Source organism: Choloepus didactylus, chromosome 18, assembly GCF_015220235.1.
Source record: "Choloepus didactylus isolate mChoDid1 chromosome 18, mChoDid1.pri, whole genome shotgun sequence".
Taxonomy (NCBI): Eukaryota; Metazoa; Chordata; class Mammalia; order Pilosa; family Megalonychidae; genus Choloepus; species Choloepus didactylus.
The window spans coordinates 63,727,904-63,742,231 of NC_051324.1; the positions used below are offsets into that span (position 1 = coordinate 63,727,904).

The 14,328-nt window shown below is 36.4% G+C and overlaps 1 protein-coding gene across 7 annotated transcripts in view; it reads right to left on the reverse strand.

Annotated features, from left to right (window-relative positions):
* Nucleotides 1–14,328, reverse strand: part of ABCA6 (ATP binding cassette subfamily A member 6) — a 62,621-nt gene that overhangs the window by 9,014 nt on the left and 39,279 nt on the right. For all 7 annotated transcript variants that reach the window (XR_005212723.1, XM_037809405.1, XM_037809404.1 and 4 more), the window contains 11 exons: nt 13,785–13,968; nt 13,313–13,479; nt 10,978–11,111; nt 9,587–9,724; nt 7,729–7,836; nt 6,756–6,929; nt 6,419–6,532; nt 3,823–3,942; nt 2,273–2,350; nt 909–1,000; nt 88–208 (listed from right to left, as the gene is read on the reverse strand). Coding sequence is in view for 6 of the 7 variants with exons in the window: in XM_037809405.1 (XP_037665333.1) it covers nt 88–208; nt 909–1,000; nt 2,273–2,350; nt 3,823–3,942; nt 6,419–6,532; nt 6,756–6,929; nt 7,729–7,836; nt 9,587–9,724; nt 10,978–11,111; nt 13,313–13,479; nt 13,785–13,968 (1,430 nt within the window). In the remaining variant the exon portion in view is untranslated. The remainder of the gene's footprint in view (nt 1–87; nt 209–908; nt 1,001–2,272; nt 2,351–3,822; nt 3,943–6,418; nt 6,533–6,755; nt 6,930–7,728; nt 7,837–9,586; nt 9,725–10,977; nt 11,112–13,312; nt 13,480–13,784; nt 13,969–14,328) is intronic.

Consider the following 14,328-nt stretch of genomic DNA (forward strand, 5'->3'; position numbering starts at 1 on the left):
TCAAAATGAAAACCAGCAGATCGATCTCTCTTCTTGACAGTTCTGAAATAGTTTAACTAACATCCATTTTGTCACTTGTTTTTCTACCTCATCAAAGTTGGAGGTGGTCAGAGCAGTTGCTGTTCTTATTCTTTCTTCTTGAACATCTTCATCTTCATCTACAGGTTCCTCTGGATTTGGTCGACAAGCTCTATTTGGGGGGGATATTCTGTGGAGAAAATAAAATACATAACATGTGGCTTTCCAGTTATCAACGATGTATGAAAAATTAGCTTCCCTGTGACCTTACCATCGTCCTTTCTCTCAGTTGACTGGTGACGATGACCCTGCTTCTACCTTTGCCAAGAACTCCTATCCCACTGGCCAGAATCCCTTTCTTAGCATTGCTGCCATTCTCCTGGTTAGCATCTCTGACTCTTTCAAATCTGTTGGAAGTTACTGCTGCTAAAAATCAGGTCACCTGTATTTTCTCTGCTCACACTGAGTCCATCTTAATCACACCCAGATATTCTTATCAGCATCTTGTACTGCTTGCTCTTTTTAGAGTTCCTCTTCTTGCAAAAACTCTGAATTCTGTCACAAAATCTGCCATTCAATCTGTCACCTCATCTCTTCTGTTCAAGGATGTGTGATCATCTTACACAGGAGAATGGCATATTTGGGTACCCATTAAATATTTGAAGGGCTAGAAGCTACCTTCAGCTCCTTTGGCTGGTTAGTGACAAAAAACTCTGCCGGGGGGTCCTATTTCATGGCAAGGAAGTCAGCAATCCAGTGACAACAGTGATAATCATAGTGCTATTTACCTATTGTACATAAATCCCTATTAACAGATCAATGATGTGGTCACTACCTGGAAATACTAAAATCAAATATCAAGTACTAAACTTAATTATTTTTATACTAACCTGAAAACAGGGTCTTTTCTCATTGTTTTCTTTCCATACTTTATTTCCAGCCATCTTAGAACAAAAATGAATATCAAAGCCTGAAAGTAAGGCTAGGGGCAACAATAACCAAAAAATAATTATATTTGGCACAATTTCAAAAATATTATATAAACATTTAAATTAAATTGACAGTCTTTTGTCCTCGGGCAAAATAGATGTGACTCATTCTTATAAATCAGGGAAGAGATATCTCTGGCCATAGGGGCGCAATGCAGCCCAATGGAACCTGCCTTCTTTTCCCTCTGACAACCCACATCCAGTCTCAAATAAATTCTTTGTGCTCTATCTTCAAAAATACCTAGACTCTAACTACTTCTCATCCCAATTTATGCTAGTCCTACCTAGGTCCAAGTCATTATCATTTCTTATCTGGACTCTTGGGACACATTCCTACATCCTGTCCCTCTTCTCCTTTTGCCCAAAGCACCCATTCTCAACACAAGAACCAGAGTGACTCTTTAGTATGTTAAGTCTGATCATATCACTACTAAAACTCACTTAAAACCCTACAGTCACTCCTCAATCACTCAAAGAGTCAAAGTCCTTATGTGACCCAAAAAACACTGTTACCCCTTCTCCCTACCCCCCCACTTCCCCTCCTTACCTCCGTCACCTCTTCTTCTACCACTCTAACCCTTGGTCATTCTGCTACAACCCCACTGGCCTCCTGGCTGATCCGGAAACAAGCCAGGCTCACGCTTGCTGCCTCCTAATAGCATCCTCTTCCTCAAGATATCCCTACAGCTTGCTTCCATGCCTCCTTCAGACCTTTATTTCTCAGTTAGCCTTTCCCTAATCACTCATCTGGCTCAGTATATGTTATTAAGTTTAGTCTCTTTCCACCAGAATTAAAACCTCCATGAGGGCAGTGATTTTTGTCTACATTTGTTCCTGTGCCTAGAAATTCCTGACACATAGTATTCATAGATGGTTGCATTCCTAAGCCTAAATTTACCAATTTAATCATTTTTGCCCCTCATTTTCATTATTTGGCATTTGCCTTTTTATCAACAACACAAAGGGTGTAATTTATACTGTATCTGTAATTTTGGATAAAATATGTCTCAAGTTTGCAGGAGGGGTGACTAGACAGTATAAACAAACAAAAAATAATTTCATATTGAATTCAGGACTCTACATTCTATTCATGCATAAAACTTTTAAGTCTAGGATTTAGAATCATTGTGTCTGAAAATAATTGTTTTATCTAAGAGTATATTAAAAATACTTTTAACTTTAGTACACTTCAGACAAGACCACCTAGTTACAGTAAATGATAACTATCCAAAGAAGCATGGGGCTAGGTAGAAAGTTCTTCTCACTATTAGGCATACTAGAAGATCAACTTCATTCAAGTCAGGTTTTTGGTCCTGAATTCTGTTGTAGGGCCTGTAGATTTTCTGCAAAAAGAAAACAATAGCTAAATGGAAATTCATCCACTTTAAGATTTACGTTCAAATAATATGAAATTTTCCACATTGCACATTTCCCACATTAAGCTTGATTCCCGTCAGTGCACTGGGAACGAGTAATTACCTACAGAGGAGAGAAAGGAGTGCCCTACTCAGCACTTACTGCCTCTGACTGAATAGGCAGCTTATGTCTGGTTCTCTTCCAAACACTGCTTTGTTTTTTAAATGTCTTGATTTTAAGAGATTAAAGACTGCCGAAATTCTATTGCTGGCATAAGTGGGAGTTGCTGGCACTGTGGAAAAACTGTGGAGGTTGATCATATTTATCTAAAGTGCCCTACAAGAGCCCCTTCCATATCCTTTTCTACTCCAGTGGTGACGTTTTCCCACCACAATAATGAGTCCCATCATTTTATTCTTTCTTCATCATTGCATTAAAAACATAACTCATTCTCCCCAAAAAGCATATGAAAATCTAGGCAATATATTTTACCTTGCAGGTCTACTTATATTCTAGGAGAAAATGCTTTAAGCAAAGGAATGAGTTCCCAATTAAGAATTCTAGATAATGCTCAGCGAGTGGAAAGATATTCTTGTAGACAGAAAGCTTGCACAATTCTCCAGGAACACAAACCATTAGAGAAACCCTGGTTACTTCCTTAAAAGCCAGTTCAGCCAAGGCAGGGCCCCAGGGGATGTGCTCCAAACTGAGGCGGTTATCCCAGCCTCCTCATGCACTTCTCTGCACTTGAATCAAATTCTGCTTCTGGAATCAGTGTCTCCTGGTCCTTCCTGCCTCAATGCCTTTGATTTCCCCTGCAGAACATGCTTACCCCTCCAGCCCCAATCTTCCACTAATTAATCCTTACTCATCCTTTGACTCTGTTTACACATCACTTCTCCCAGCAGAATTCTCTGACCTTTAAGGCACATCAGCTAGGCTTTGGGTGTGCTCCCTTGGCACTCTGCTCTTATCCTTTGTAATGCTTAAGCCCCTTGCCTTTACTTCTTGAGGTCAGTCTCTCTCTGTCTCCCCTAAGCTCTGTGAAAGAAAGGGCTGCACCATCTTGTCTATTAACACAGTTATCAACACAGTGCCCAGCACATAGTAGTGTTTAATATGTATTGCTGAACGGATGAATGGTATGGTACAAAATGTACAGGGCAAAGCTTTTTTAACGGCTTTATTGAGGAATGAATTCCATACCATAAAATTCACCATTTTAAATGTACAATGCAATGATTTTTTTTAGTAAGTTTACAGACTCATGCAATCCATCACAATTCAATTTTAGAACATTTCTGTCATCCCAAAGAGATCTTCCATGCCCATTTGCTGTCATTCCCCATCTCCAGCCTCAGGAAACCACTAATCTACTTTCTGCCTCTATAAATTTAAGCAAAGTGCTTTAATAGGCTGTATATTCAAAATCATTAACACAGTTGGTAACATTTCTTACCTCTATCAGAAACGTAAGAAATCCACCCATGGTAGACATGGGAACCAATGCCATGCAGGTAACCGAGACAGATATGTTCAAATCATTCATTAAAATGAGGGAGAATATGAAGCTTGAGATCTACAAGGCAAGTCCAAATACACTGCGTGTCAAACAAACTCAGCCCACCGATACTTGACAAACATAACTGGGTGTTCTCATCATGTATATCAGAATTTTCTCATATGCAGATACCCCCATATTGCCATCACAAATTCCCCTTTCAGAGGGAAAAAGAGGGGGACAGCAGCCTTTTCTTATTGAGAAGATATATGCTTTTTAGCTCCCTGATAGAAAATTATTTTTAATGTAATTTTATTGAGATATATTCACACACCATACAATCCATCCAAAATATAGTCAATGGTTCACAGTATCATCACATCTTTGTGTATTCATCACCATGATCATTTTTAGAACATTTGCATTACTCCAGAAAAAGAAAGAAAAAGAAAAAAGAGGACCCCAAACTTCCCATACCCCTTACCCTCCCTCTTACTGAGTACTAGTACTGCACTCTACCCAATAGAAAATTTTTTATAGATAAAAAGTCTTGGGATTAATATAAAAGCTAAAATTATCAAATAACTTCCTGGTGTTATTAAGAGAAAGCCCAGACAACAGGATAAAGAGAATTACCTTTTTATAGCTAAGGTAACAATATTACTAATGCACAAAAACATGCATTCAATGAAAAGTTACATGGACACCTAGACCACCGTAAAGCTTTCTCACCATCCTCCCTGCTCCATTTCTTCCCCATTCCAAACAGGTGATAGTTTAAAATTGTGCATTTCGATTGTATTGGACACATTTTCTTTTAGAGTACTGGTTAATGGTGGAGGGGGGGTGGTGATAAAGATAATTTTTAAATTTTTCTGTTTTAAGGATCAATTTATCTGTCAACAAGTATATTTTGAGCACTGTATTGAATCTTTGGTAGCGTTTATTAATGTATTAATTATAATACAAATAGTAAGAATCATAATTACTAAATTTGCTGAATATTTCTAGACATTAAGAACTAAGCATGTCTTATTTACTTTAATTCTCACAACTCTATAATGTTCCTATTATTATTATTTAAGGTTCAGAAAGGTTAAGTATTCTTAAGTCCATACAATGAGTGACAAAGCTGAAATTCAAAATTCTGTGTTGTGTGATTCCTGTCTTTATGTCAGAAACCTATACTATTTTGAAGGACTATTACAAAGAGAAATGATGCATCAATACTAAATGAATTTATGTAATCTACATATAAGAAACATTTGGAAGTAGAATAAAATAACAATCAAATTCAGTAAGGGTACAATAAGAAATTTAGATAGAAAATCCAAAGGACTCTTGTCATTTTACAATCTCTACAATCTCACGTCAAAGGCTGCCCACTTCTACATATTTCTCTTCTCTGTTTCCAAGACATCACTCTTTTCTATTTTTTCTACTATTTCCTTGTTTCTGATAACTGTAAGTCCTTAAATCCACTTACTGACTCTCTTATTTTACTAGGTCTCCAAGCTTTTACGTGCCTCTTCCCCCCACCCCTTTCTTATCCATTGGAACAAGAGAGGATTCCAAATTGCGTCAAAGTAAATACTCTGCAACATGCTAAAGAGATGTGCTACTTATACTTCCACTGGTGAGCACAATACACTGAAAAGGTGCTTCCTTATCAGACAGGATAAGGGGCCTGAGATACACATGAAGTACCACACCCTTGGGTGCATGGAGTCCATCGGACACTAGAAACAAATTAACTCTTTACTATATCTTCATTCGATGATGGAGAGATAGTGCCTGGACCGCAGATCACAAACGGATAACTGCACAACCATCAAAATACAAAGCATTCTGACATTTGATCCTGTGAAGAGTAAAAAATGACTGCAGCCCTAAAACTAGCATGTTTAAGTACATACTAGTTGCATGATAAAAGGATCAATTATCACAGTAAATATCCTTTATACATATTGGGAAGGAATGCTAAGTTATTTATATTGAGCATAAAGATTGCTTGCAGCCTTTGTGAGGATGTGTAATCTGGAAACCTGCTAGCCTCCTAAAACTCACGATGTGTTGACTAGCATGAGCTGGAATCAGTATTGTCAGCCATGCTACTATCATATATATTTTGACACAAGGAATGACATAAGGTCTGAGACCTCAGTTTTATCCCTGAGTCTATCACTATTTATGGTGTGACCCTGAACAAGTCACTTAAGTTTTTTACTTTTGTAAAATAAGATGAATTATACTAGATGACCTTGAAATTTTTTTCCATTCTGACATTCTAGTAGTCTACAAATATGTAGCTTCTTTGCAATGATATAAAAATGAAACAGATAAACACACTGAAACAGACAAATATAAGAAAAGAAACAGGAAAAATAATCAGAAATCATAAACACATGTTATACTAAACACTGTGGTATAATTTTAAAGTACTATTAATTTTCCCTGTTTCTCAAGGCAAAAGTGACGATATTTAATGTTACACTGAAAGTTACAAAAGAACAGGACTCCATTTCTCTATTTGCTTGTATGCATATTTACTTACAACATAGAAGCAAAATGACCAAAGGCCACTATTTTTTCTCCTGTTGCTAAAAACAAATGATATCACGTATGTCAAGAAGATAAGAGAAGCTGCATAACCAAATGCGAAGACAACCTAAAGAATACACAAATAATATTAAAGTCAAAAAAGAAAATATTAGCTAAGGGAAAATTAAATTACAAATATTTTCAAGTACTTTATTGCTCATGCACTTTGCATGGTTTTATTTTTGGTTAATGATAAAATAAAAATGAAAATGTATTGATTATGTAAAATACTGAGATAAATTTATTATTAATTACATTATAAAATATGGTCTAGGTAATGTGTGACTTACCATAGCAAACACAATGCGACTTGTAACATGAATGGGTGAAACATCTTCTAGGAGGACAACTGAATACGTTGAAAGGAGAATAAAAGCGTAGAGGTTAAGATCCACCAGTGCCTGCCCACACCAGTAAGCAGAAGGGTAGAGGCCCGAAATCCACAGCTGGAACTGAGCTTTGTTCTGATGAAAAAGCACAGACGTACATAAATTCTGTTGAAATCCAAATACAAACACACCTGATTTTTTTAAAGAAATCTAATCTAACCCTCGAATATTTAAAAATAAGTATGCATATATCATCTAGGAGCCTGAGATCTATAGAGCCACTTCCAGTAAGATAGTAATTTTTAAACATTTTTATTGTTTTAATCGATAGGCTTGCTTCAAATCACCGTTTTAACCTATGTGTAATGAATAGAAAAATAGACCTCATACAGATCAAGGGATTCAACTCCTCCAAAATAAATGTTATTTTGTGACTTGAAAGAAATAGTTAATTCTCCTTTTGTTCAAATATCCTTTCAGGGAGCAACTGGCTTAAGATGGAGAAGTATGACTTTTCTAAATGTGATTTAACTGCTTTGTGTCAATAATGGGCATGAGCAAATACAAATTAGACATAAATCCCAATTTCCACAATGGAAAGGAGACTAAAGTCTTAGAATTGGTCCTTGGTCAATGATTTCCTCTTTGTAGATATAAACTAATGTAGTTAAAAGTTTTATAATATTCCCAATATTGAGGTTTTCATTAATTTGAATCTCTGCAAAATTACTATATTTTTCCTATGATTTTGAAGTAAAAAGTACTTTGTTTTTATAGGTAAATTCTCTTAATTGTTAGAAATAATATATAACTATATTATCTAAATTAAACATGCTTAAATATTTTTCTCATAGGAAAATAGTCTGATCATATCATTCCAAATTTTAACAACTGAAGTTTCCATAATTTCTTTTCATTTCCCCATTTTTCTTACCTTGTAATCACTGACACTGCTCATGGCGATGTAAGGAGAAATGCTGCTTACAATCAAATATAAGAAAACGGTGCCTTCCGGCAGCCCAGTCAAAAACATCATATAACGCTGAAAATATAAAAAGTACTTTAAACTAGTGAATATTTTTAAGGTGAACCAAATACTAACAATCATAAAGAATAATGTGCTTTTTGAAATTTTGAAAAAATCAAAATCAGAGTATACATGTAGTCCATCAACATCTATGCATGGAGGTGAGATTTCTGATAATTTGACATGAGATTTCAACTCTCAGAATAGAGAAGTAAAAAAATAACTCATGGATTTTGACCCCAGATTTAACAGTTTATTCAGGCTCTGCACACCACATCTTTCTCAGCAAACCTAGTAATGGGTATGTGATGACTTTGGCAGCTTGGGTGGGTACGTCTGAAGTGCAGGGATTTAAAGGAAGCTCAGATGCCAGTGAACCCTTCTTCAAGGAGATAAACTTGAAATCACCACCCACAGTCAGCATCTGCCTGAAACTGGGCTTATATCCCTCCTCCTGAATACAACCCATATCAAAGTAATTCTCCAATTCCCAAACATTATTTATATCATTCAAGGCTACTTCTGGCCTCCCCCAGGTAGTAAATGGTTGCATGAGGAATGGTCTGTGTCACCAGGGCTGCCCAAAGAATAGCCATGGGTGCCTTAGTCAACTTTGATCCCGAGCAAACAGATAATGGCATGCAGATACTATAGCACCAAGAGGGAATAACACCTTTGTTTCTGCTACTTGAGAAAAAAAACTACTTGAGAGTTTCTTGCAAAACCACCACCCTGTAACTCTCCTATGCATGCCCTCTCACACAGTTGTGGCTTTAACTTGCAGATTTGCACATCCATCACTGACCTCTCAAATATATCCCATCCCCACATTTCCCATTGTCTCCACACTATCTGTACATGGACGTACTGCAAGCATCACTAGCACAGTAAGGCCAAAACTGAACTCAATGCCTTTGTCACAAAATGGACTTCCCTTTTTGACTGTTCAATTACTAATATCCCCTATTGCTCTTCCAATTTCCTGGCTTAAAGCAGTTAGAGCAAGTTTTGAGAGATCAAAACTTGGTATAAGTCAGGGTCCAACAAGAAAACCATAACCAGTCAGTAGTTATAATAGAAATTACTCATGATGGAGAGCCACTGTCACTCCTGGGCTAGAGGGAAAAGGAAGGAGGCGATGTGCCCGAGCCCAGGATAGGGTACCCCTGATCTCCTCTTTCTCACCAGTGCTCCCCATTGTCTAAACCCAGCCTGTAACCAGCTGTCCCAGAATCCTGAAAATGCAGCCTGTGTGAATCAGAACTTTCCACATAGAGATGCAGAGCAACCATTGGTAGGCAAAGGAATGAACCAGAAAGTAAATAGACCCAGAATTGGAACACTCTCCTTCATATTTAGTCAACCTACTATCCATTCAGTCCAGGAGGGATAGTAGATACTAGATTTATGAAATTCTAGAGCTGCCTTATTAATGTATCTGATTTCCAGTTAAGTGTATACACACACACACACACATGCACACACACACACTTTCTCTAGTACACATCTTCAATGTATACTTTTGCAGAAGAGTCCCTAGGAGAATATGACATACTACTGAAAAGTATTCCTCCATGAAAATTCTCTGATAACTTACCAGGAAAAAAAATCATATTTTGCTAGATACAATTTGTTTAAAGTGTTAGGACAAAATTATAATTTTTAGGATTTTCAGTAAATTATTAATACTTAAAAGCTAAAGAGGGAAAACATAGGTTACCTGTCAAATTCCTGATTATTCAGAATGAACAAAGCCAATACTTACAGAAGGCAATGAACTTCTCACAATTCGAATATATTCTGTATGATTAAACATTCTAAGTAGCCCATTGCTGATAATATTCATAAGGATAGGAAAACAGTGAATTTTCTTGGTATTGCACACAATTGAAAAGTTGTAATCCTTAAAATAAAACAAACAAACAAAAAAAGCAAAATATATACCATTAGTTATAAATTCTTAAAGGACAATCGCAAGTTTTTGATATATAAGATCCTAACTGCCACATTTTAGCTGTGTGGTTGTCTTCAAGTTAATTGATCATTTGGGGCTTTAGCTTCTTTATCTGTGAAAGGGAATAATTTTGCTATACTCAATATGGATTTTTATTGATATAGCTATTTTAGATAATGTTGTCCCCATTTCACTGATGAGAAATTTTAGCTCATAAAGTTTGAAAGTGGCCCTGACAAGGAGACACTGACACTTATTGATGAGCAAGCAAAGGTACACTGACCTTCTAAAAAGCAAGTAAGCATGGGATTCATAAAAAATATTCATGGTAACATTGCCAATGAAGAATGTCACACTTTCAAAGACAATATTTAAGTACTTCACACTTAGGAAAATGTTCATGCATTCATCAAGAGGTTCAATATTGTTTAAACATTACCAACAGTGCATGTAGTGAATATGTTAGATCAGTTACAAGCAAAGCAGAGGACAAGCAAGGCAGTTTCCCACAGTTGATACAGAAATTATATTTTTTATGATTTATTTAGTTTAGTTAGAAATGAATTCAAAGATATATCTTCAAAGGTTTTTTATTTTATTTTTATTTGGCTTGTTTCTCTTGCAACAAGGAATAAAGAAGTATCTCCATTTAATTTGACCCCTTGTTTTTTGTTGGGATGCAAATAAGACTCCAGAATTCTATTATGGTTAGTGTACAACATTAATACTCTTGACACTTGACAGCTTGCCATAGCTCATACTATTTTGCCCGAGTTGAAATCTGTTAAGATATCAGCCTGAGGACACTTTCAGAGATTTCATGTGGCTATTTTAGAGTGTGACGTATTTTCTCCATATATCAAAACATTTTTTGGGTAGTTAGCCCCTTAATAGGATTCTTTACATTCATAAATATATTGATTTATAATTATAAGTTCTAATTATTTATTGCATTTGAATAACGCAATTAAATTTCGCTACTTTCAAATATAAAAACTATCCAATTCAGAACAAAGTTAAGATAGAAAATGTTTTATGAAAACTATTTAAACTTCACAGTTTATTCAATGAGCCAAAATGTTTTTCTGAATCAAGTTGCTGTATAGTAGTTGGGTTGACTTTCTGCAGTTTTTTGTTACAATGTAGTATTTTCTTGTTTCTTATTTTATTTTTATATAAGCTAAAACAAGAGACAAACGTACCTTTTTTTGACCAGAAACTATGATAGCTCCATTGTATGAGAGATCGTCTGTGCCATTTCTATTTTCAAAGTCATCTACTTCCAAAACTATATTTTGATGTTTCAGTGAACATATAAAATCTTCAATATTTGATTCTTGTATGAAGTTAATAACAGAAGGCCATATACAAAAGCAATAAAATATGGGATAAAATTTTAAAACCATCCCCATACACAATTTACAGCGAATGTTCATAGAATACTAGAGGAATGCATAGCTTTTTGGACTTCACCGTAATAATATTGGCCCATGACACAGAAATCATCCTACCATTTTCTGTTTAGCAAATCTTATGCTGTGATTAATTATCTCTATAATTAATTGGATTATTTCAGCTTAACACAAGTCAACATGTACTCATTAAAAAAAGATGGTTCTGTTTTATGACTTTTGGACAAAATACATTTGAGCTCAATAATTAGTGGGGGTATAATAATTATATGTGAAATACTTCAGATCATCCAATCTAAAACAATAGATGAAAACACTCTCTCCCTTAATCATTTGGGATGATATAAAAGTAAACATATGCATGGGTGGGCCAGTACATTCATTTTAAATATATATTGCACACATATATATTACATGAATATGTATTAATAAATGGAAAATAAAAAATGTGCCACCAACAAACCAAAGTTTTTGATGTGCCCCAAAAGAAGAAAGCAGCTGAGATTGACAAAGAAACAAGAGCTAAGAAAACTCACAGCCTAGGGCACAAAGGAGCAAACCACCACAAAGATAAAGCCAATTTCCAGGATATCTCAAACTCTGAGTGGACAAACGGGGCCAAAGTTGGGGCCAAAGTTGGCTCGGAAGCTGCAGCCAGGGTCATTAACTAGGTCATAAGTACACTAGAACAAGGTGACCCCTCAGACACTGACACCTGTTCCACAGGTATCAAGTAGCAGCTGCAGTTGCCCCCAGGGTGAAAGTTCCCAAATTTACTTTCTAAGAGAAGTGTAGAGCTACCTCAGGAGGACAGTATCTGGTGAAAACAATAGGGCAGGACTCTAAGTAACTCCAGACAATTAGAAAGACAGGACAGGAAGGAGGAAGAAAAGGAGGGACTCTCTCTCTCTCTCTCTCTCTCTCTCTCTGCCTCTCTCTCCCTCTCTCTCTCCCTCCCCCTGCCCCGTCTCCTTATTTGACCTCTGAAATGGGAGTTTATTCTAGACAGACACAGAGTGGGCCCTCTGAGTGGGACAGGGAGGTACACACAGAAAATTAGCTTTCCATTTCTCCGGAGCAGCCACCTGTCTCACTCTATCTCCACAGTCACTTCAAGTAGACCATAACAGTGCCCCACAGTCACCCAGGCAAGTATGAACATGCTACCAATTATCAGATTTTAAGAAAAGAAGAACAAGATGGTATAGGAGTCTCAAACTTAAATAGCAAAATACCTAACAATTAATTGAGTACAGAGAAAAAAAATAAATAACTCTTAAAGTTAGCACAAGTATACTGTTCTGAGTGACTGGAGAGGAAAAGACATACATGAAAAACATAAAAATAAAAACAGCCTAATAGGTGAAGAAACAATTTGAGAACTTGGAAATTAAACGTACAATTAGCAAGACTTTTTAAGAGTAAGTAAGGTTTATTTTCTAAAACCCAGATAGGAAGCAAGGAGAATGAGAGACAGAAATTATTTAAATCGGAGATATCTACAACCCTGAATCACAAATGCATATGGAGAAGGACATCCAAGTAATATGATAGGTCACCTACTCTGATATTATTTTTAACATTTTAATCAGAAAACTAAAAGATTTTTCAAAGTTACATAAATGTTAGGCAAACAAGTTGCCCATTGTTTGGCATAACAAGGCCACAGGCACAGAATTGTCTTAAGGAATCATCCTGGATTCTTTTGGACTACATAGCAGAGCAGGGGAGCAGGTGTGTCATCCTTACATGTCAATCAGTGTGTATCACATTTATGATACAGGTTAAGCTGTAACAGAGAGGTCTCAAAATAGAGTGGTTCAGTCAAAATAGACATTTAGTTCTCTTTCTCACATAATAGCTTAGAGGAGGCAGGTAGATAGGCAGCTCTGCACTACAAGATTGTAGAGTGACACAGGTTCCTTCTATCTTGCTGCCCTAGCACTCCCATTATCTCTAAAATGAAAGCAAATTTTATGCACTGTTCTTCATAAGTGTTTTCTATAAATAAAGTTCAAATACATATTTTCTTCTTCTATGATTTGCTCCCCCACCCCACCCCAGCATATGCAATTTAACAGAAAGATAATTAATTTCTGGATTTAAATTTTGTTTATCTATTCACCTGTGTTATTGATGATCAATAGGCTGGTATGGGAGTCTCTGGAGCGTTGTCCAGGAGAGAGGAAATAGAATTCAGGTTTAAATTCCCAGTCGTTCTTTTGAGATAATATAGCAGAAAATATCTTTTCCACAATCAAAGGGAGTACTGCAATTGCAAGCACCAATAGTCTAACAATAAAGAAAAAATACCATATGAATCTATAACAATTTTATTTGTCAGTCATTCACAAATACTTGTTGATTCTAGGTGCTATGGTTATGAAAGACATACATTAGCATGATACAGTACTAAAAGGCATCGCTACATAAACACAAGCAAACACGCAGGTATTCTCAATGTCAGCAGAATCAAATGCTTCATTCATCCCACGGCACGGATGCGGGGCCTGGTGCTTGAGTTTTGAAATTCTCTCCTGGTTTGAACCTCTTTTGAAAATCATTGTCTAACACAACCAAAGTACTCTGATACTCACAAGGACAAAAGGGCTTTCTTTCCACGTTTTAACTTTAAGAGACGGAGCCGTGCTATTGCACAGACCTGCAGTCTCCAGAGAGTCCTGTCACTTGTAGCTTTCTGCATTTCCGGGAGAGAAGAATGAGCTGAGTCCATTTCCTCTAGGTTTCCTGTGTCTCTTAACATCTCTGCTTGTTCAAGCTCTATATGCACACACACACATTATTAATGCCTGTCATAGGGGCATCACAGTTTTCTCTGCTTAGGAACATGAAATATTTTTACTCCTACAACTCAACAACAACAACAACAATTCAACAAAGGACTTAAATAGACATTCTGCAAAGAAGATATGCAAACGGCCAAAAAGCTAATAAAAAGATGTTCAACATCATTGGCCATCAGGGAAATGAAAACCAAAATCACAATGAGGCACCACTTCACAACCACTGGGATAGCTGTTATTAAAAATATATGGGGCAAAGCAAACAAGTGTTGGGAGAATGTGGACAAAACACAAATCCTAGTTCATTGCTGGTGGAAATGTAAAATGGTGCAGCCAC